General features: G+C 47.5%; 4 protein-coding genes and 2 non-coding genes across 15 annotated transcripts in view; all 6 read right to left on the bottom strand.

Annotated features, from left to right (window-relative positions):
* Positions 1–7501, bottom strand: part of spag17 (sperm associated antigen 17) — a 40002-nt gene extending 32501 nt beyond the window's left edge. Inside the window, exons 1-4 of one of the 5 annotated variants that reach the window (XM_055513288.1) lie at positions 6351–7501; positions 5658–5726; positions 3108–3362; positions 1305–1487 (exon numbers count right to left, since the gene is read on the bottom strand). In XM_055513288.1, coding sequence (XP_055369263.1) covers positions 1305–1487; positions 3108–3362; positions 5658–5672 — 453 coding nt within the window. In that variant the 5' untranslated portion in view covers positions 5673–5726; positions 6351–7501. Of the gene's footprint in view, positions 1–1304; positions 1660–3107; positions 3363–4311; positions 4563–5657; positions 5727–6350 lie in introns of those variants that run through there. The other 4 variants (XM_055513290.1, XM_055513286.1, XM_055513291.1 and 1 more) reach the window with 4 other exon arrangements.
* trnag-gcc (transfer RNA glycine (anticodon GCC)) lies at positions 1159–1229 on the bottom strand. Its single transcript has one exon. It is a non-coding gene; the product is annotated as a tRNA-Gly (tRNA).
* Positions 3023–3093, bottom strand: trnag-gcc (transfer RNA glycine (anticodon GCC)). Its single transcript has one exon. It is a non-coding gene; the product is annotated as a tRNA-Gly (tRNA).
* A 144-nt stretch (positions 7502–7645) lies between the features above and the next one.
* Positions 7646–9366, bottom strand: LOC114869425 (DNA damage-inducible transcript 4-like protein). The gene is made up of 3 exons (XM_029173669.2): positions 9208–9366; positions 8980–9103; positions 7646–8738 (listed from the first exon to the last, which is right to left on the bottom strand). Exons 2-3 carry the CDS (start codon positions 9068–9070, stop codon positions 8260–8262), a joined length of 570 nt encoding a protein of 189 aa, XP_029029502.1. The 5' UTR covers positions 9071–9103; positions 9208–9366; the 3' UTR covers positions 7646–8259.
* Positions 9367–12186: 2820 nt separating this feature from the next.
* LOC114869675 (uncharacterized) lies at positions 12187–17424 on the bottom strand. Of its 3 annotated transcripts, none has more exons than XM_055513866.1 (14): positions 17185–17424; positions 15611–15670; positions 15288–15347; positions 15058–15132; positions 14896–14967; positions 14535–14722; positions 14399–14486; positions 14286–14306; positions 14134–14169; positions 13846–13884; positions 13674–13775; positions 13579–13603; positions 13421–13503; positions 12187–12660 (listed from the first exon to the last, which is right to left on the bottom strand). In XM_055513866.1, the coding sequence occupies exons 1-14, from the start codon at positions 17258–17260 to the stop codon at positions 12647–12649; spliced, it is 939 nt and encodes a 312-aa protein (XP_055369841.1). In that variant the 5' UTR covers positions 17261–17424; the 3' UTR covers positions 12187–12646. The 3 variants fall into 3 exon arrangements, with proteins under 3 accessions (XP_055369841.1, XP_055369842.1, XP_055369840.1); XM_055513867.1 differs by having other exon boundaries at positions 14399–14536; positions 14618–14722; positions 17185–17423; XM_055513865.1 differs by having other exon boundaries at positions 14399–14722; positions 17185–17419.
* Positions 17425–18715: 1291 nt separating this feature from the next.
* Positions 18716–21632, bottom strand: part of LOC114868420 (protein phosphatase 3 catalytic subunit alpha) — a 46765-nt gene continuing 43848 nt past the window's right edge. For all 4 annotated transcript variants that reach the window (XM_055513646.1, XM_055513652.1, XM_029171989.3 and 1 more), the window contains one exon: positions 18716–20428. In XM_055513646.1, the coding sequence (XP_055369621.1) occupies positions 20226–20428 (203 nt within the window). In that variant the 3' untranslated portion in view covers positions 18716–20225. The remainder of the gene's footprint in view (positions 20429–21632) is intronic.

Below are 21632 nucleotides of genomic sequence, written 5' to 3'. Positions count from 1 at the left end.
ATAACATCCCCAGTCGTGGTCAACAGCTCTCCACCTCCACTGAAAACAGAATTGGTGAAGGACTGCTTCCCCCTCCTGAGGCATCGAACGGTTTGCCAGAATCTCTTTGAGGCCGAGCGATAGTCCTCCTTCATGGCCTCCCCGAACTCCTCCCAGGCCTGAGTTTTTGCCTCCGCAACGGCACGGGCTGCAGCACGCTTAGCCTGTCTGTACCCATCAGCTTGATGGCGTCCCTTACCTCTGGCGTCCAACAGCTGGTTTGGGGATTACCACCATGACAGGCAGACTTTGCGTCTACAGCTCCGAACGGCTGCATTGACAATGGAGGCGGAGAACATGGTCGGGCATTCGGGCACAAAAATTCCTCCACCACAAGGCGGCAGTTCAAGGAGGAGTACTCTGTTTTGTTCACATGAATAAATGTAAATAATTACATGTAATAGATTTTATTTTAACGTTTTTAATTTAATATTTTGTTGATCTCATTTCTACTTTTACGAAAATCTATCTATCTTGTATAGAACTATACAAGCAAACCTTAAAACATACCAATTGAAATACTTACTTAATAATTTGTGTTCTAGACACAAGAAGGGAACAAAAGACGGAGTCAGACCACATCTAATTTCTTGGTTGTCCTATGCAAACATGGTCAGACCTAGTTCTGATTCAGATAAAAGCATTTTCTGACTTTTCTGATTTTCTGTTATTCATGCTGTCCTACTGGTTTATGAAATTCTGGTGCCATCTGCTGGTCAAATGTTGTACCTCTCTGCCTGTCTCCTTGTGTTATTACACTTTTATTATACATTCCTGGTTTGTACAAAACCTATAAGGGTAAACTGTGCTTTATTTATTGGTACTATACACATTGACTAGTGTAGTATTAGTATTGTTTGCATTGAGAGAACACAGTCAACAAAGGACGAGGACACTGCAAACAAAAGACGAGAGTTCTAGTGCAGCACTACCCACTTCCCCAACCCCCTCCTCTAACACACACGCCTCGCTTCAGTGTTCCTGCCTTTGTGTAGCAGGAGCAATCCTTCTAACACGACACAAACGCTGGAGGCAAGTGATCAGCCTACAAGCTCCAAATGCTTGATTCAGACACGTACTAAAGAAAAAATTAGGACGTGCCTTGCTAAAAGGGCACAATGCATTGGCCGGGAATCGAACCCGGGCCTCCCGCGTGGCAGGCGAGAATTCTACCACTGAACCACCAATGCTGTGTTAAATCTGCTTGGGGAGTGTGCATTCTTCTCATGACTATCACCGTACGACCTCAGGCTCAGACTAAATACCTTCTTGTCGTCCTGACTCTTCACCAGAGGCAGGAAACCTCCTAACACGCTTCTTCTCTCCTCTTCTGTGGCCACCAGAGGCAGGAAGCTTTGCAGCATGTAGTTGACCACACCAGGGTCCAACCAGGGTCCATCATAAGGTTTAGGCTTCTCAGTGACCGGCTGCTCTGTGGACATCTCTACCTGGAACAATAAATACACAAATATGAGACACACTGGGTTAAATTGCATATCCAATGGGTTGCTATAGTATCCACAGAAAATATATTTTAGGACATATAATTATATAGAAAATATATCCTGAGAGGGAACACTAAAGATTAAGATGCAATGTAGAAGAAAAAATCAAACTGATCCTCAGTATGAACGGAAAACATTTACTGACTGTAGGAGTAATTGCCCATGTGTCCAACAGAGGGCGCCCTAATCATGCCTTCAGACTTGTCAGTAAACATTGCTACTAAAACATGGATCCATGTTTTACCTTAGTTTTAGTCATTTATGTTTTGCAAAGGAGTTATGATGTAGCAGTTATTAGCATGAAATATGCTATTAAGGAATCAAACACGTCAAAACTTATGTCAGCGCCTAGATAACAATCAATCGGTAGAATCAATTCTACCTAGTCCCCAGTGGGAACAATGAGTAAACAAGGAAAAGGTTGAAAATCTGTTAATATTGGCTTCAATATAAAACACACACACATACCTATCTATGGCTCACTGAAAGAACAAGTTTAAAATGTACATTAGAAAATAAAATATAATCTGTGTGACACCGACATATCTGTAACTGCAGGCCCAGTGTGTTATACTAAAGTCCGACCAAATTCAGTAGATTTCCATCTACTCATAAGGTGGTTTTCAGACGAGACGGCAGATCTCCAGGTTCTTCCAAGTAGTCACTGCTCTTAAAATCTGCATTAAACTCTGGCACAGGCATAAAACACAAGGAATTGTTTCATTCTAGGTGTATAAAATAAAAAATATCCAATTATGTTTACATTGAACAATTTTGTCTTTCTGTATTTTATATCATTACATGACTTTTATTTTATCCTTCATTATTTAGTATTTGCTCAGTCTGCTTCATATTCCATTACACCACAATTGTTGAAATCACCATTATACACATTTGTACGTGTTCCTTAAGTTTCTTAAGGAGATAAGACCAGATATTCCTTCATAGTCATAAATATCAAAAAATTAAATCCTTGCTTAATACAATCATTTAGACTGATTCAGATAAAAGCATTTGCTGACAATTTCTTTATGGCGTCTTACTGATTTATGTGATTCTGGCGCCACCTGCTGGTCAAGTTGTTGTACAGCTCTTCCTGTCGCCTTTTGTTATTGTAACGTTTAATTGAACATTCCTGAGTTGTATCGCCACTATAAAGGGTAAATCCCACTTTATTGATTGGTACAATACACATTAACTAGTTTAGTAGTGTTTATATCAAGAGAACAATCAACAGAGGAATGAGGACGCCATAAACACAAGTCGAGACTGAGTTCTAGTGCAGCACTACCCACTTCCCCAACCCCCTCCTCTAACACACACGCCTCGCCTCAGTGTTGTTTGTCTTTGTGCACAGGAGCAATCCTTCTAACACGACACAGACGCTGGAGGCGAGTGATCGGCCACAAGCTCCAAACGTTGGTTTCAGACACGTACTAAAGAAAAATATAGGATGTTCTCTGCTAAAAAGAGCACAATGCATTGGCCGGGAATCGAACCCGGGCCTCCCGCGTGGCAGGCGAGAATTCTACCACTGAACCACCAATGCTGTGTTAAATATACCTGGGGAGTGTGCATTCTTCTCATGGCTGTCACCGTGCGACCCCGGCTCAGATTAAATATCTTCTTGTCGTCCTCTTCACTCTTTCGACTCTTCACCAGAGGCAGCAAACCTCCTAACACGCTTCTTCTCTCCTCTTCTGTGGCCACCAGAGGCAGGAAGCTTTGCAGCATGTAGCTGACCACACCAGGGTCCAACCAGGGTCCATCATAAGGTTTAGGCTTCTCAGTGACCGGCTGCTCTGTGGACATCTCTACCTGGAACAATAAATACACAAATATGAGACACACTGGGTTAAACTGCAGTAAAAGAAAAAGTGTGGGACTAAAGTAGAAAACATGCACAATGATTATGTTAAATTGCTCTTGTGTTACTGGGTCTTGGCTTTGAAACTTACTATGGTCCAGTTTAAAATATAAATTGTGTGACTAAGTGAAACCTTATACTAAAGTAGTTTTCAGGTTAGGAAAAGAGCCAAGTCTAAACTGGTTGTTGCTTAACTAATGTTACAGCTCTTCAGTTTTCTGTCATTTGTGCAGCAATTCACCAGCAGCTGCGTTAAAACTGAGGCACTAGTGTCTAATGCCAGAGTCCGAGCAGAGAGAAGCTCAGTGCGGGCAGAAGCGTGTTGGACCTGACGCACCTCAGGCGTCTGTGGACGTTGGCGCTCACACAAACACAGTGCGTGTCACCTTATCGTAAAATAAACCACGTTTTAACACGCGTCATTGGTTTATTCTAAAAAACTCTATAACCTTCACATAACAACATACAGACGTATATATGGATGAACGCATGCACAAAGTAGCATAAACTGCACTTATCGGCATGTGGTGTTAATGAGTCAAAAGTCGTTAATAGCTGTTGTTCGTTAATAAACCATTCTGACTACAAGGTCACCGTTTGTCCATGCGTCATGTCGTGGCCCAGAACAGCAGCTGTGGTTGCGCACTAAAGCTCATGAAATTCCAAAGTTCGATCTTATTATCGAATTTTCGAAATGTCGACGTTAAATTTGTTTTAAAACTCCACCAATGTCCCACATGAGCCGTCAAATGTGCCTAATAGCAAGGTTACTGGCTAGCTAACCCGTTTAGCTAGCATTAGCGCCACATGCTAGCTGCCAGCTATGGCTACAATTAACGGTTGAAACATTATGGTTTAACATTTTCCGATACAGTAGAAACGATTTTATAACATATTCACCCGAATTAAGTCTCTAGGAGGGAACGGACCAGGCCCAGCCGGGTTTGACCTCCCGTCAACTTGGACACGTTCCTGCACCGATCTCGCACTACGCACTTTGCCGTTCATTGTATTCTGCTCTTCCTCCAACAGGTGGCGCCAAGTCACAAACCAGATGCGATTCTATTTTGTTCCAGAAAACTGCGCTTGAGGAGCTACAATGTAATTTATCACTATAATTCTGTTTTTAATGAATGTGCTCTGATTAACAGGTCGATAGTTTTAAATGGCTTCCACTGTGTTTTCTTCCATAACAGAAGGTTATCTGGACTGTGCACTGAAACCTTTAATTAATACTCAATGTGGTGCCGCAGACACTGGGCCTCTGTTAATGATCGTGTCCTGAGATGCTTTTCAATCTCTCCATTATAAATATTGCTCTGCACCACACAGATGCGTTACATGCGTGGCTTCACGCACATTGGAGCCGTTTATTGACGCCGTCGCATGGGGTTTCACCCTGACAACAACAGCCCACCGCGGGGCAGTGGACGCTGTCCGCTGCCAGAGGAGTGCATCAGTTCCAGAGGAGCATCAGAGGCGCGTCCCCAAGGCCGCGCACCGGCCGGATGAGCAGCGCACACACGCACACACACGCACACACGCACCCTCCGTCCTCGCCGCTGCAAGCGGCACGGCAACGTCTCAAAATATCCCCATTTTTTAGGAATGCAGCGCAGTTAAACGTGTGCATCATGTGTCTGCTGGTCTCATCTAACAGCGGCCGCAATGGTTTATTTAAAATCCCAGTTGTTGAGTTGAGCTGCTAAATGTCAGGATGAACAACACAGTGTGTTCCCGGGACGGAACCGCCTGTACTTTAACATGTAACATACACGTCATTAGTCACGGCCCAACATTTAGCTAATGGGCGGCCTTCATTCAGCTCAGCACATCATAAAGCACCGTTTAAAGCATCAGAGTGACTGAAATGGCAGCGAAAACCATGAAGTAACATAAACCCCAATAAATCCACTGACTCAAGCAAGAGCTACTACTGACAATAGTAATATACATTATTTAAAATACTTGAGGGGCCTAAACATTAACTCCCTCTGTGTCCATAATAATAAACATATAGTAGAAGCATCGCCTTCACTTGAAATGCTTGGAAAAAGTCCATTAATGACAGATTTTCAGTGTTGGATTAAATTAAACTGTAAAGCTGCACCCAATAAAGTGGCCAGAGTGTGTGTTTCTGTGGCGTTACATAATAAAGGTGTTTCTATTTCTGTGGTCATCAGTTGACTTGGACCAGGGGTCATGGGACCTGCTCACTGCTAAAGCTGTGTGATGTCAAAACAAACCTGTTCCCATTCCATTTTCAACCTTGATGATCTCCAGTGAGAATCCGTTGTCTTGTTGAGATCCCGATGCTTAAAAGAAAAATGATGACAGTGCAAACGCATCACATTCTTAATAGTTTACTAATTACTATGTTACCGCTTTCAAGGACAGCTTGGTTCTGTAAAGACAGGTTAAGCTTTTACACTGTAGGCGCTGTGTGATTTTCAGTATTTGGTTTCCGCTACACAGAAATCATGTGAGATGACTTCACGAAGCACAAACAAGCTGGTGTTTACGGAGCGTTCACGGATGTGGATGAGACGTCACTCCCAGCGTTTGGGACAACATCTGGGCAAATGGAGCAGGTCGGCCATATTTCACATGCAGCGGCATCAACGTGTCCTCGTGTGTTTGGTGCCGCTCTACATTCCTCCGGGCAGCTGGCGCTGGTTCCAGCCTGTAATTCTACCCAGTGCCCAGTGGGAACAGTGAAGGCGTAAACAAGGATCTGCTCCGACATCTGTTTACATTGGCTTCACGCTTTTCTACAGGAACAAAGTCTCACCGAGGAATAGGTTGAGTTGGGAGTTAACATAAAGAAGCTGAACATCATCTGTGTTGTTTACGTCAGCTACACACACACACACACACACACACACACACACACACACACACACACACACACACACAACCCCAGGCCCAGTGTGTCATACCAGCCTCCAGCCAAGTTCATCTGATTTCCATCTTCCCAGAACGTGGTCCGTCAGGAGGAAACATGGATCCAAGCCCGGCCGGTCTCCTGGGAACGGCCCGTCCAGCGAGCGGCCCGGACGCCCCTGGACGGGCCGGCTCAGGGCCGTGAACACCTGCCGCCTCCACGCCGCGGGGCCATGGGCCCCGCTTCACAGCGAGCAGGAATCATGTTGACACGGAGCAGCTCGAGTGCCACCAACACATTCATGCGCCGCGGCCGACGAGCTGCCAAGTCGGCGCAGCTCAGATTCTGGTGCCGCAGCAGCGGGACAGCTCTTGGGTACTTTTCCACGCCGGCGTCCCACTCAGTGGGAGCATTTACTGCCTCTGCCTTTATCACTCACTCATTAATCACAGGTTCGTCTGATCTGGCTAAAATCCGTGGTCGGCTGTAAAGATGAGTCAGCGAGCTTCATCTGAGGCAGGAAAGAGCTGGACCATCTGCTGCTGTCGCTGAAGAGCGCACACGGCAAACATCTGAACCCGTCACACAGCTCCTACACGCTGGAAGCAAGGGCTCCATATGTAGGTCATCAGTTAGATAATCAGATATGTGGATGGGCCGGTGGCACCCCCACCTAGAGCGCCCACTCAGCCCCATTAGCGACTCTCAGTGAACACAGTCAAACCAGTTTATTATTGAATGTACAGTAGATCAACGCTGGTAAAGGTCAACAGGACCACACGCTGCACGTTTCACGAGGCTGAATTATCGCCACTGCTTGTTGTCACGGTTACAGAGATGTTTCGTGTGCGCCTGTCTTCGACCCGCTGCGGCCGTGGGAGCCTCTTCATACAAGCATCAATAACCTCACGACTGACAGCCTCCAACTGCAATCAACAAAGGCCCAAGTTCCACTGGCGCTGCCTCAAATGTCCCACACAGGTGCAGAAACGACTGCGGCTCATAAACAGAGGCCTGCGAAGTCCCTGCGAACACACTTCCATTATGAGGAGTGAGAGAAATGTCACACAGCCCAAGTAGGTTAGCATCACAAACAGCTGATCGGCCTATACAAGCGTCTCACGCCCAGGCTTGACCCGATATATTGATCCATATATAAAACAGATAAATCAGAACCTGGAACGACCAACGGGTTTATGACTATGAATTTGCCGTCTTTTGATTGTGACGCAAAGACACCGGATCGAAACCAGGGCAGTGTCCATTGTCCGGGTTAAAAGGCTGCATTGTTGCCGGCCCACTCAGATCCACAGTAACACAACCGCACGTGCACAACGACACAAACCCAAATACGGCTTAAAGTTTTATTGTCCAACAGACAAAACCCAGTTTCCATCAAGAGGTTGAAACGAAAAATCACAAATTTTCCAAAAGTTGCATCGTCATTTCTTCCCACAAACATTACAACAAAAAGGATAAGTTAACATTCACATGAACCACCCTTTGATAACATGGGCTCTGTCTGGAAGGGCTCGTACAAATAAAAATGCAATAAAACAATACCATGAACACACACACACACAGTTGTGGACATTACACATTCACATCAGAGCAGCATCGTCACAACAACATCTGCAGCTCCAAACAGAGCGGCCCGTTCACCACGGAACCACTGGAAAAACACGCAGATGCATCAACAAAGTGCCCAGTGTCTTTGACAAAAGTGCACCCACGTCCCCTCCAACAATGTTCCACATTCATCTGCAACGTGTACAGTTCAGACATGCTCCTATTAGTAAAAACATCCAGTTGAGCTCAGAGAATCTGAACTCTCAAACGCTGAACAGACGCATCCGGATTGTTTATGCAGAAGATTAAGGTCCAACGCGTTTACAAAAACACTATAAAAGATGACACCGGTGGAGGTGCGCTGCCACAGACCCCCCCCCCCCCCCCCCCAGAGTTCAGCACTCCTCCACCACGGTACCGGCCGAGGAGGAGTACAGCTTCTTCTTCATGAGCCGGAACCCCGGGCTCAGTTTGAGTGCGTGTCTGAAGGTGGGGGCGAAGCAGGAGCCCAGGAGGAACACGTCCCTGAGACTGGGCCAGGCGGCGCCGTCCTGCTTCAGCACCAGCGTCAGCTCGAAGGTGGGCACCACGCCGGCGTCGCACACCACGCGCTCCAGGCGCCGGCAGCCCCGGTCCAGCTCCAGGTGGACGTAGAGCACGCAGCCGCGCAGGCCGCAGGGCTCGCCGGCCGCCAGCCGCAGAACCTCGCGGGCGACCCGCCGGGTCAGCTTCTCCGGAACCAGCACCGAGGAGCAGTGCAGCGTGGTCTTCTTGGCGCGGGACAGGCAGCTCTCCAGCAGCGTGGCCAGGTGCTGACAGGTCCGGTCCTGGGTCCAGTGGGGCTCGGCCAGGCAGGGGGCCCAGAGGTCCAGGTCTGAGAGAGCACAGGAGAGTGAGGACCCGGCGGAACCAGAAGCAAAGCGCATCAGATCAACCCGATTTAACTCAGTTAAACTCAGACTAGAAGCGTTCACCGTGAGCGGTGCCCTCACAAGCAGGTGGCTGTTGAGCAAACACACCGACAGGATGACGTCATCCTCTGACTCCGCCCCCCTCTGCTGCAGCCACGCACCGCACCGGGTAAACAGGCGGCCGAGGCGGGTTCAGACGCTCACCTTTCTCGCGACCGTCCGCCTCCTGCTTCCGCTCCACCTGATCCGAGATGCAGTCGCCACCTTTGGTCTTCAGCGTGCTCGTGGCCACCATGGTGACGGGCTCGCGTTGTCCGCCGGCTTCTACCTGGACCGCAGCACAAACGGAACCGAGTCGGTGTCTGAGAGCAACAACACGCAAACACGCTAACGTCCACCGGTAAGAAGGTGACGTCACACCGCAAAACTTACCTTAAATAATATTTACTTCAAGACGGTTTAACTTAGACGGTTTCTCATGAACACGTTAGTGAGCTTGACGACAATTCTTCACCCGCAAACACGCGCAGACACACAAACACAGTGAAGCAGGCGCGCGTCTGACAGCTATTTATACCTTCCTGCGCTCAGCCGAGCAGAGGGTTTGACCAATCAGAGCCGAGAGTCAGCGCTTCTCTCATTGGCTGCAACACACAATATCCGAAGAAAAAAGTGACCAATGGCTGTGGGATGTTTGTGTCGCTACGTGGCTGTAGGAAGTTTGGAGAACAGATCTGTGGTCAGTTCACAGGAACAAGTTTTGTGTTAATTAAAATAATGTATTAATTAATTACAGGAGACACCACGAAGCACTGCTGATTTGTTTAAAACTTAATCTTAACAACACAATAAAATACATTAACATTAAAAACATTTTATCAGAAACGCAAAACTTTACCCAGATCATTTTTAGATACTTTTGTACAAACACTTCCATGTTGTAATCATTTTTTATATACTGTGCACAAATAAAAAAAATGTAAAATGTTTGTGTATAACATTTGCAGTATTTGTTCAAATGGTTGTAAAGTGACATTTATGAAAAGCCTTTTATAGGTTTAACTTATATGTCCTTAGTACTTTTTCATTTTACACCTACTCAAGACATGTTTTATTTATTCCTTTATAAACACAAGGTTGTTTTAAATGCTGATCGACTGGCAAAACCTTCAGCGTAATGATTGGAAATAAGATGAAGGAGTTTTTTGCTTTGAGCAGCACTGCTCAACTCTCTGCAGCACCTTGGAACCATTAGTGTATTAGCGGTTGCCACATGAAAATGGCTTCAAATTATAGCTTCACTGGGATAAAGTGTGCAAACCATTACCCAGATGGACGCCTAAAACCTGTCCACCCATGAGAGGACGAAGCCCCTCGTCCAGTAGGACGACACAGCGTGCATTTGGCAGGTAAAACACTGGGCAGTTGTTCAGCCTGTCAGCAGTTTATCCCCCAGTCTGCAGTGTCTCAACAGAAAGTTTCTCCCAAGTAACTGGATCTTGCTGCTAGTCCTCTGCTAGCTAAAGGGTAAGGAGAGAAAGAGAGGGGGGCGAGAGAGAGAGAGAGAGAGAGAGAGTGCTTTTCCAGTCACATGTGTGAACTAGATATGCCTCAGGAAAAAGTCACATGCTTTAGCGTGTGTTGCTTTGCTTGTGGGCTCAGGTTGTGTGTAAAGTGCTGGAGGAGCAGTTTTACATACGTATGTGTGAAATGCATCAGGAGCAGCGTTGGATCAGGGCATTGTGTGACTGGACTTTGCTTTATTTCACCAGTTTATTACTGTGACGTGTTACCTGCATCCTTCGTCTTCAGTCCAATGCTTTAGCTGCGTTTGTTCCATTTACACAAGTATTGATGTTCTCATCTTAAACTGTAACTTTGAGCAGCTGCAAACTGGGTAAATGCATGTTGAATACATGAGGTCACCACACGCTCTTTCACACAGAGTACGTTTGGTGATGTGTCATAAAAAGCTTAACAAGACTGAACAATAAACCAGGCCAAGCAAGTAAATCAATAAAAGGTTTCCACGCAGTGAACAAATCAGAGCAAAAACAGTGTGAAAAAGAAATGTGGGTTATTAGAAATAAAAATATAATGATTATATAAAAACGGAAATTAATTCATGATCAATATTGAAGTAAAAATGAAGTAATATATAACTGAAAGGATGTGAAGCCTTTTAACATCATTTAATTATAGAAAGCATAACTGTGAGGAATGTGAGCTCAGCTCAGCGCACTTTGACTTGCTCTGACTCTTCATCTCCTGCAGCTGAACCTGAGCAGCTGCAGGAATAATCCATCTCCTTTTTTGTGCGCGAGGCTTCAGATTCCCTCGTTATAAAGGTCAAATCAGTCCTTCTCCTCTCTTAAAACGTGACTTATTATAATCACAGACGGGTCGTGACCTTCGCTCGCTGCTCGCGTTCTGCTCTGTTCAACGGGCCGAGTCCCGCTGGTGCGCGGCCACAGATAAAGCGTGTTGTGTTTCAGCCTCCTGATGCAGCGCGGTGGACGTGCAGCTTCTCTCCTCCACCTCCTGGTACGTCAGGCTGGAAACGTGCCCCCGCTGCCCCCCCGCGCTGTGAACAACAGCCTTTTTGCTGAGTTGCATGTGTTGCACACAGCTGACATGTCTGTAGGAAGAAGTCGATCTCACAATATGAAGTTCCGAGGTTTTTCTCGTCCCTACGGCCTCAGACGGCATCACGTGACCTCCGGGTGCCCACAGAGCTGTCAGCACACTAATGGATAATAGGAATAAGTGGACTTTGGTTTTGTAGCATGTTGCTGGTAGATTTGGCATCAATGAGCAGCGTGAAGCAACAGACCAGACCAAAGGCCACCTGGAAGCAGTGAACTCAGGTTACCTGACACACAGAGCCTCCCCGATGGGCAGAATTAGTATTTCAAAATAAAAGTGGACTAAAGATGCTAAAAGGCTCCAATAGGATCCTGGCTGTGTTTTGTGGAATGTGGAAGCTCCCTTTTCTGAGCAACACTGAGGTTAAAAGCGGAGCCTCACCACACACACACGAGTGGATGTGTGGCCTACAGGAGGGAACCTGACACCGTGAGTGAAGCCGAGGCAGAGCCTGGCGTCGCACCCGGAATGTAACTCAGCCGATGCCACAGCTGCTGACGGGCCCTCAGCTCGCTCGCCCGGGTCTCCGGCGCCGCTCGGCGTCCGCCCAGCGCCGCGCTCCTGAGACCAGCGGGGACACAGCGTCTTCACGCCGCTGACCCACATCTCACCGTGCTGCCAACGACCTCATGGAACCGCTCATCAGCAATGAACACCAGCTTATGAACCAGGGACCAAGCCGTGCGTGAGCCTCTGGCGCCCTCTAGTGGCGAGTCAGCAAACTGTTTGTTTAACGCGTGCGAAATGAATCTGTGACAAACCAAATAAGAACCAAACCGTTTTTATTAATTTATTAAAGAAGCTGATGTTTCCAGCTGTTAATTCCAGCCAAGAAGCAGATCCAGTGTTTTCATATACAGTCATCTGCATCTATGTTATATTTACGACCAGTGCGAGGCAAGAACTGTGGTTTATGTTACAATGGAGTAAAAGTAAAACAGAGCCTGTTCTGAAAAAAACAAAACCTTAATGTACAAAACAGAACAATATGATACAACAAGAGCTGATACATCAGATATGAGCTGGATCTGAGCTCTGTGCACTGTACAGCGAACGTGGGGTCGACTCGTCTTCGCCGGTGGAGGTTAAAGGTCGAGCTCCACAGCTGGAGGTGAACAGCTGCTCTCTGCGGCAGCGGAGCGTCTCAGCCGCGCGTCCGGGCCGCGGGAGCGAAGGCGGCGGCTGCGTCGTCCACTGGCACATGGCGACGCTGCGGCTCGTCCTCTTATCGCGCAGCAGCTGGAAGATGAGATGAAGCCATGCTGAGGTCACTTAAAACACAAGTGTGACGACAAATCCTGACAAAAGTCAGGAGAACGACGAGTATTTTGGAAAGAACAGATCCACGGACCTTTGCAGTAATTACTGTAATAAACTATCAATCTAACATAACTCACATATACTCATATATATATACATATATATATATACACATATATACACACATATATATACATATATATATACATATATGTATATATATATGTATATATATGTGTATGTGTATATATACACATATATATATACATATATATACATATATGTATATATATATGTGTATGTGTATATATACACATATATATATACATATATATACAAAGGTAGAACCTCAAGGCCACTGCGCTGTAAACTGAGAGTATTTGAGAGTATTTGTGATTTATGAAGCCAAGCAGAAGTCCATACGGACACGCGCTTCCTTCCTCAGGAGAATTCCTGCAGCGTGAGTCCACTTCCATGCGCGGCATTAGGGAAGGAAGCCGTGTTTCTGATGGCTGTGCGTGCGGGTTCTCAGCCTGAGCGCGGCGCACGCGCGACACGTGCATCCGCGCGCGTGCGCCGCCTCGGAGCGCGGCCACGTTCACTGGACGCACAATGGCCCCAGCGAGTGCTTATCGCAGGAAGCCGCTCTCTGTCGGGCCCAGAGACGTGAAATCACAGGAAGCACCTTCTGCGGCCGCGCAGCACAATGAGACATGAAAAGGCCGCGGGTGCAGCTCACCGCTCTCCTCGCCGCCCGACGACTTCACGCCGAGCAGCAGGACGCCATCTTTGGTGCTCTCAGGGCGGCTCTGGAAGGACGCGCTGTGGAGGCAGAGCAGAGCGTGAGGCTCTGGGTCTGAGCGGAACCAGCGCCGCGTTACAATGAGGAGCACTCACTTCTCGGTTCCGATGTCGATGCTTTCTGTTGAGAGAAGACGAGACGGGTCAGAGCCTCGGACCCGGAGCCCAGCGCGCGCCGCGGCGACACCTACCTGTGGGGTTGTGGACCTTCCTGCCTCTGAAGCGGAGGCCGACGGCGGCGGCGGCGGCGCCGAGCAGACCCACGGGCAGCGCGATCCACCACAGCTGCTTGTCTGAGGAGACGGAGCAGAGCATCAGCAGGGACTTAGACCAGTGGAGCGCTGGTTTCCTATGAACACACACCTTTTTGTGTCTTCTGTTTGTTGCTGACGCCGTTTTTTCCTGCGACAGTAAAAACAGTTCTTTAAATGAAGTCTGTGTAAAACGAGGTGAAGTGAAGCTGCTCTCTCAAAGCGCGGATGGTGTTAAATGAGGCAGTTCAGGTTAATTCTAACATCAGGCTCAGCTCAGTCTGGTCCAACCAGTGGGCTGCTGGTTCCCAGTGCGTTACCTGAGTCTGCTGTCTTGACACAACTCTCAATTCTAGAACAAATAGCTTTGATCAGATTCGTACGACGCACTTCAACTCACCAGACTTTGTCCCTTCAACACTTTCTTGGCCAACGTCTGGCAGTGCCATCATTCCAGTTAATCCATTGATGACATTGAAAGAAACGACAAACAGATCAGTACTCACACTTTAACGACTCGGCCTTTGATGATGAACACTGAAGGTTCTGTACCTGTAGCGACCGAAGATGTGTCTGCAGACGATAAACACACGTTGGTGTTAGAACGAGCAGGAGCGATGCTCTGTTATGCTGACGACACGCTGCTTAAACAGAGGACTTCTCACCTGCTGGTTTGGCTGCTGGTGCTGCTGGTTTGGCTGCTGGTGCTGCTGGTTTGGCTGCTGGTGCTGCTGGTTTGGCTGCTGGTGCTGCAGTTGTGCCTACTGGTTTTGCTGGTTTTGCTGGTGTGGCTGGTGCTGCTGATGCTGCTGGTTTTGCTGGTGTGGCTGGTGCTGCTGGTGCTGCTGGTGCTGCTGGTTTTGCTGGTGCTGCTGGTGCTGCTGGTGCTGCTGGTTTTGCTGGTGTGCCTGCTGGTCCTGGAGGCCGTGGGGTCTCTGAGGTGCCTACTGGCTTTGGCAGGTTCGTACTGTTCAGTGTCACATTGCCATCTGTCAAGAATGTAAACAGCTGTTACAGCCTCCAGTAAATATAAATGTTGGTTCTAAATTGAAATCAGTGGAAACTAAAAAGCATCACTTCAACGTTGACCCATGTGACGACTCTCCTGCCTCTGAGCCTTAACTTCACTGCTGTGGACGCTCGTCTGCTGTGTGCTACTTACCAGTATCAGCTGAGTTATTGTTGCTGGGAGCACTGGTTACAGGGGTTCCTACGGGAAGGTTGGATTCTGGTTCTTTTTAAAGATGTAGGAAATGAAGCGCACACACAGTTTGGAAGTTAAGATCTGCATAAGAACACATGAATGTATGCGTGGTCCACGTACTGGTCTCTGTTGTGGCGCTGCTGGGCGCGTCGGTTGGTCCATGGTGGCCTGGGCTTAAAGTGGAACCCGATGCAGCTGGAGAGTGAAAAATAAAGCCAAAGTGTAGTTGCAGTAACAACAAGGTAGAAAGAAGCAGGGAGCACATGGTCGTGTCTTCATCATCAGTCGCTGGTTGCAGATCAGACATCAGCTGTGTGTCGTCTGTGGTCTGTGATGTGGAGTCCACTCACCGGACCCAGCGCCTCTGGTGCTGCTGGGCTGAACCGTGGCTGAAGTGGATTTTAGTGGTTCTTGAAACAAAAGGTTAAAAAGTTTGTATTTAAATACTGCAATAAACACAAAAGCACAACTCAACACTCTCATGCTTCTATCATCATTGTTACAGTTAGAGATGAATCTGGGCTCAAAAACAGAAATCAGTTCCAGCTGGTTTCTACAGGACCCGGCCGATGACTCTGCCGTGTCAACGCGCGACCAGGTCAAAAACCAACTAAAACCGCAGATGCTGTTTCTTTCATTCAGACAATACGGCGTCTGTGTAGCGTGTACTTACCTGATGCTTGTGGAAGTATTTGGGATTTTGGTGTCTCTGTTTGCGTTTGGTCTGAGGAAACTGTAAGAAAGAAGCAATCATGATCAAAGACGTGAGGCAGATGTTTGTGTGTGTGTGCGTGTCTGTGTGTGTGTGTCTGCGTGCGTGTGTGCGTGTGTGTGTGTGTGTGTGTGTGTGTGTCTGTGTGCGTGTGTGTGTCTGTGTGTGTGTGTGTCTGTGTGCGTGTGTGTGTCTGTGTGTGTGTGTGTCTGCGTGCGTGTGTGCGTGTGTGTGCGTGCGTGTGTGTGTGTCTGTGTGCGTGCGTGCGTGTGTGTGTGTGTGTTCTGTCATGTTTACAGCGTGTGTAGAATAAAACGGTGAGCGAAGCTGTCCGTCGACAGGCAGCTCGTCTTCAGGCCTCTGGACCTGAAGACGAGCTGCTCCTCAGTGATTTGCATCTTTTTGTGAAGCTCCTGTGTTTATATTCAACACTCAGATCCGCCTCCAGGCCTTTTAATCTGCGTGATTAGTCCTGGAGCTGCTTATCAGTAGCCTTTTCCATTATTTATGAGCCTCTGGGAAAGTCTGGTGTTCTCTCACAAACCAAACCTTCCATTCTTCGGTTTGATCCCAGCGTTTGATCTTAAATTCATAGTGTACAGAAGGCAAATGTTAAAACGAGTGGAGCGCTTCCATTATTTACGGAGCAGATGCAACATTTCCATCTGGCACAGCTTTAAAGTCAAGTGTCTGCAACAAAGGCGTGTCACACTGAGGATGGGAGGTGAAGACACTGCGAGGCTGCATTTCCTCCTCTTGAAGCCGCCTGAAGCTGCATCCTGTCCCACACGCTCTATTGTTGTCGCTGACCTGGGCCCATGAGCAGACGGGCTTCCTGTCTTCGCCGGGGATCTTTCCCACCAGACGCTGACGCGCCGCGGCTTCATGACTTCATCGTCCTCGTCCGGAAACACACACAAAGCTGCTTTTTCCACAGCTGCTCCTAAAACAAGCCTAAAAATATTGTTGAGCTCATCTCGAGTGACCTTTAAGACCTGCTCCACTGCTTAAGGGCGGGGGTTGGAACCAGCAACCCTCAACCCTATAGTGAAGCTCAGCATCAAATCACTAAGTCTTTGAAGCCATTTGAGACAAGTTGACGCTTTAATCTGCTGAAATCCTTGAATTCAGCGATTGATGTAAGTTTTATTATATTTGAAGAGAGGATCTAATCTGTATTTACAAGTTGTACCATTTGAAATTAAATCTGCATTTATGACACTATGTTTGTTCAGCTTGTTGAATGGACAGCTCTCTCCCATCGTCCTTCCCTGCACTCAGCTTATCTCAGCCCGGATGTGTGGAAACGCTCTGTCTGAGTGGATGCGTCCGACATTCAAAGTGGGAGCGTCTTTTGAACATGCTGTGATCTCAATCTTAGCGCATCAGAACAGAATGAAAACAGGAGCAGAGCAGTGACTGAAAACAGTGCTGCTCATTGATTTAACCAGTAATACTGAACCAATGAGGGCGACTGTTTTGACTCAGCTAAGTCTCACATTCAAGTCTACGTCTGCGACCTGAGGTTCTCCTACCTGAGAAGACGTGGACGGACGCCAGCAGCAGCAGGACCGCGGCGGTCTTCATGTCGGTCTTCATGTCGGTCTTCATGTCGGTCTTTATGTCGGTCTTTATGGTGCGTCTGTGCCTGCGAACCCTCTGGCTTCTGCCTCGCGCTCGTGGAAAAGGTGTCCGAGCTGGGGCTGCGCTGCTTATTTTGGCACTTCCTTCAGATAAAGAAGGGGAGGAAATACACTGGCTTCCCTTCCTGACGTAAAGTGGGTGGTTGTAAAGACCAGAACAAGGCGACCAGTGAGAGCACAGCGTTTGGGTTCAGTGTTTAAATGTGTCGCCTTCTATCGTCACTTACTGGATTTCTTTACTGTTCTGACACAACCTGACCAGTTGGGACCAGTTGGGACCAGTTGGGACCAGACTGGGACCAGACTGGGACTAGACTGGGACCAGTCTGGGACCAGTCTAGTCAACTAAGAAGGAGTCTTAGTTGAGTCTTAGTTAAGAAGGACTCATACAAGGAGCACATGGCTATAGCTGATTTCATTCAGTTTGTTCTGGTAAATAATGGCCGGAACAGACGACAAAGAGCCGGGTCCTGACGGCCCATGAGGCGGCTCCAACACCAGCCATGTGTCCCTGCTCTTCATTGTTCACGTGGGCAAAGCTCAGATGGAGCCGCCTGCAAACCTCCTGATACACCAGGCTCCTAAAACGCACGAGACAAAGGTCTGTCTGCCTCACATCAAACCCTCTTTGTGTTTGTGCTCGACTCCCAAGGCCCCGAATGCAGCTCCCGCGCTCCTGCTTTTTCCCAAACAACAGGAAGTCGAGCTTCACTTCCTGTGATTGGAGCATTGTTTGATTTGATGCGAAGGAGGAGGACGTCAGAAACCAGAGACGACTGTTTAGTCCTGTGTTGATTTCACGTCTTAACACACGCTGCAGATGCCAAACAAAACACGATCAGCTAATAATTGATGATGTGTTGTTGTGAATTATCCAGCTGCCGTTTATCTAGTTCTTCAATTAAACCAGCTTCCTCTCCACCAGCTGCTGTTTAGTCTCTATAGCAACAACAATGTTTGACCTTTATTCTTTAATTACTAGAGAATTTTCTGTTTCACCTTCTGGGAGTTTGAGGCTCATGTGAACTGAATGTCGGTATGAGCTGACGACCCGTGTGTTGTTTATCAAAGCGGAAGCCTGTGGATCTTTGGATTGGACTGTTTTCGCATGCAGGTAAACTCTGGAGCTTGGCTCTGCCTTCGGAGTTTAATCAAGAGGCCACAGAGGCCGAAGAAAAGGAAACACCTTTGTTGCATAATTGCCAAGAAACGGTTTCCCCCAGCGCTGAGCTCTGCAGCCAAGCTCACTGCTCTGCGTGGAGCTGTGTGAGCCGCTGGAGGCCCTTTTCCTCTGGACGTGTGGCAGAGATGGTCTTTATTCTCAGCTTTAACTGTGGCTCCTGCGAGTTTCATTTTAAGCGTCTGTGTTTCCTGTAAACACAACAAGACGGCGACGCGGTCACACACAAACGCCAGATTCCTCTCCAGTTGAAATTCATGCACATTTTTATTGAACAGTTATATAAAATACTTTTCATAGTTGCAAGTGCATGCCTCATCTGCCAACAGTTCTGAAGTTAAATTACAAAAGCAAGGCTTCGTGTCGTGTAGTGAATTACTTGGGCACTTAAGCAGTTCTTAAAAAAGATCGAAGTATTTTTTGTTTCATCTTAAAGTATTGAGCAGTATCAAACCCGTAACTGATATACAAAGCAGAGTTCCAAATAATAATAATAATAATAATAATAATCATAATCAAATGACACTTTCTGTGGCACATTTACAAAACAGAGCAAAACCGATTTACCTGTTATATGACACAAACAGCTATTCATGCATTTTTGAGTTACACGTGTAACCACACACCTCACAACAATTGTCAAACATGCTTAATTGGACTGTGTGCACTTACAAGCGCAGGTTAAAAATATGATTTCTCATCCACCTTTGATAGTTAAATGCTTCAATTACAAAAGAAGTTGAAGGCATCGAGCATCATGGTGCTAATTGAAAGTATGCAGGTATACGTTTCCAGTATATGTTCACTAAAGCGCGGTATATTTCAAAACAGGCCTCCACAGCCAAGGTTTTCAGATTTTCTAGTTCCTCTGATTTTTATAAAACATGCATAGGCAGACACGTTATTGTATTCGCTGTTTTTTTTTTTTTACACAATATAGGATCTCTATTTTTACTTTGTTCGCAATACTTAAAGAGAAAAAATTAACACTCAGTTCCAGCAAGCCACAATAAATCTACCCCAGCCCTCCCGTTCCAAAAGAGACAAAAATAAAACATATTTGCAAATGATAGATAGGTAAATGTAAATTCCAGTTATGAAACTCAAGAAAATAGGTATTCATCACCGAGTTATTAGCCATTATACAGAAAAATCAGGTCAAAGCACACACCAAAAGAACCTGAGGTAAGCATATGTACAAAACCATAAAACCTTCTATTATTTGGCATTTCGACAACATTGCAACATTCTTTTTAAGACTGCCTAATTCATTTTAGAGCTATTTTATAAGAGTAGCAAAACAAAGTTATCAATAAATAGTCCTTATTTAGTTTGTACACCCTTATATGTTAAAAACATCATCTCATGTTCTGTCCGTTTTAGTGCTGTGTTTTTGTAAACGTACGATAGTTAGTAAGAAGTTACGCGACTGCGTTTCGGTGTAAATGAGCAAAGGGTCTCGAGAAAGGAAAACTAAAGACGGATCAGCCTAAGGTCTCGCTCTCCCCTCCCCCCCCCCCCTCGCGGACAGACTGTGGTGTGGTGCAGCATCAAGCGCTATAGAGGCCTGAGCCTTCAGAAATGGGAACCGGCCGTAACGTAGCAGATCTGACTATGAAGGCATGTCCAAAGACGAGCAAGTGCGACGCCTCCCCTCCACACGCCCCCACACCTCTCACGCTCCGCCCCCGCGGGCGGGCCGGGGCGGGGCTGGGGGCGGGGCCCCGGCGGCCGAGGCGGCGCCGGCGCCGGCTCACTGGATGCTGCCGCCGCTGCTGGTGCTTCCCTTGGCGTCCGTGCCGTTGGTCTCTGACGACAGCGCCTTGTTGAGCGAGTTGAGGCTGGCGTCGGACGGCAGGGCGTCTCGCCGCGGCGGCATCCGCTCGTTGATGCGGTCCAGACCCTTCGCCTCCTCGAAGCTGGTGATCTTGTGTTGGGGCGAGAAGCCTTTGATGGCTGGCAAAAAGAAAAAGGGGGAGAAATGAGGACAGGTTTGGGAGAGGAGACATGCAACAATTAAGAGAAAGGGTTCGCTCACACTTGCTCACATTCAGCCACACATCGTCTTTCATTTGATCTTGGTTCGTGAAGTTTTCCAACAAAAACTTCTGCATCCAGGACAAATGAGCAACTAAACCTGTGGGCGTGCGAGGACTGCACGCCTGGCTCTGCTCAGTATCAACACTGGTTCTGACACTATCTGGTGCTGCAGTCAATAGTTTCTCACTGGATGCTGAAGACAAGCAGCAGTTTTATGTGGGGATTTACCCTTTAACTGTACACAAAGAGGCAGAAGAACATGATTCCCCAGAACATAAGAGGTGTGAGTGCTGTTTTACTTCAACCACGCTCACTGTGTGCGAACAGACAGCGGCATGTTTACATTTGCTCATGTATAAAGAACGAGAACCATTTCTTCAGAACAGGTTTGTGTGAAATGACGACACATTAACACCATTTATCAGCGTTTCACATGAACGGAACTGGACAGACACAGGATTGAACAATCCTGCTAACTCTACAGAGGGCGGCGCCGGCGTCAGGGTCCACAGGCTGCGCTGTGCCATCGGCCCACAGGACCGTCTAAAGCCAGTTCGGTTCCTACTCGCTTTGCTCCAAGAAGAGCTGGAATGCGGCTAATGTAATGTTGAGTGTGGCACATCACCCGAGGACCCCAAAGATCCAGGCGCCCCATCACATCACGGTAAAACCACAAGGTGGAGGAGGAGAATGAGCAATAAAGGAACGACGAGGGGGGAGAGGAACACAGAGTGGAGCCCACTGAGACATTCACTTCCACAAAATAAAACTATGCTGAGACTGAGCTCACGGACAGAGACACTACAAACGCACTTGGGTGCTAACGACTTGTTGAGTCTGCTTGGAGCATGCAGCAATTAGGGTTTGACTGGAGGCTCTGAGGGCTGGAGGTGACACAGTGCAGCCAGCTGAGTAATGGAATCGGAAGGAGAGGTCAGTGGGACGAATGAGGCCAGGCTGATGTGCTACGATCAGAACCTGGGCCCGCTTCATTCAGGCCACTGGCTCAAAGCGATGCCAATACTGTGCAGATGGAGTTCCAGCGGCCGAAGCTGTGTCACTTCCACCGTTCATAAACGCTGGGGGCGTCGGGCGAATGTCCCTTCACAGGGATGAGAGC

Source organism: Betta splendens, chromosome 2 (assembly GCF_900634795.4).
Source record: "Betta splendens chromosome 2, fBetSpl5.4, whole genome shotgun sequence".
In the NCBI taxonomy this organism is placed as follows: domain Eukaryota; kingdom Metazoa; phylum Chordata; class Actinopteri; order Anabantiformes; family Osphronemidae; genus Betta; species Betta splendens.
Note: the sequence above shows the minus strand (reverse complement) of the source record. Positions and strands in the feature narration are given on the sequence as shown.

Bases quoted from the DNA above. Each gene is read 5' to 3' on its own strand.
- LOC114869425 (XM_029173669.2), bottom strand. From the start codon at position 9,070: ATGGTGGCCACGAGCACGCTGAAGACCAAAGGTGGCGACTGCATCTCG. The intron at 8,739-8,979 runs GTGAGCGTCTGA...GTGCTCTCTCAG, and splicing joins GGCGGACGGTCGCGAGAAAG to ACCTGGACCTCTGGGCCCCC.
- LOC114869675 (XM_055513865.1), bottom strand. From the start codon at position 17,260: ATGAAGACCGACATGAAGACCGACATGAAGACCGCCGCGGTCCTGCTG. The intron at 15,348-15,610 runs GTAAGTACACGC...TTTTGTTTCAAG, and splicing joins AATACTTCCACAAGCATCAG to AACCACTAAAATCCACTTCA. The intron at 13,776-13,845 runs GTGTGTGTTCAT...CCGTCTCCTCAG, and splicing joins CAAACAGAAGACACAAAAAG to ACAAGCAGCTGTGGTGGATC.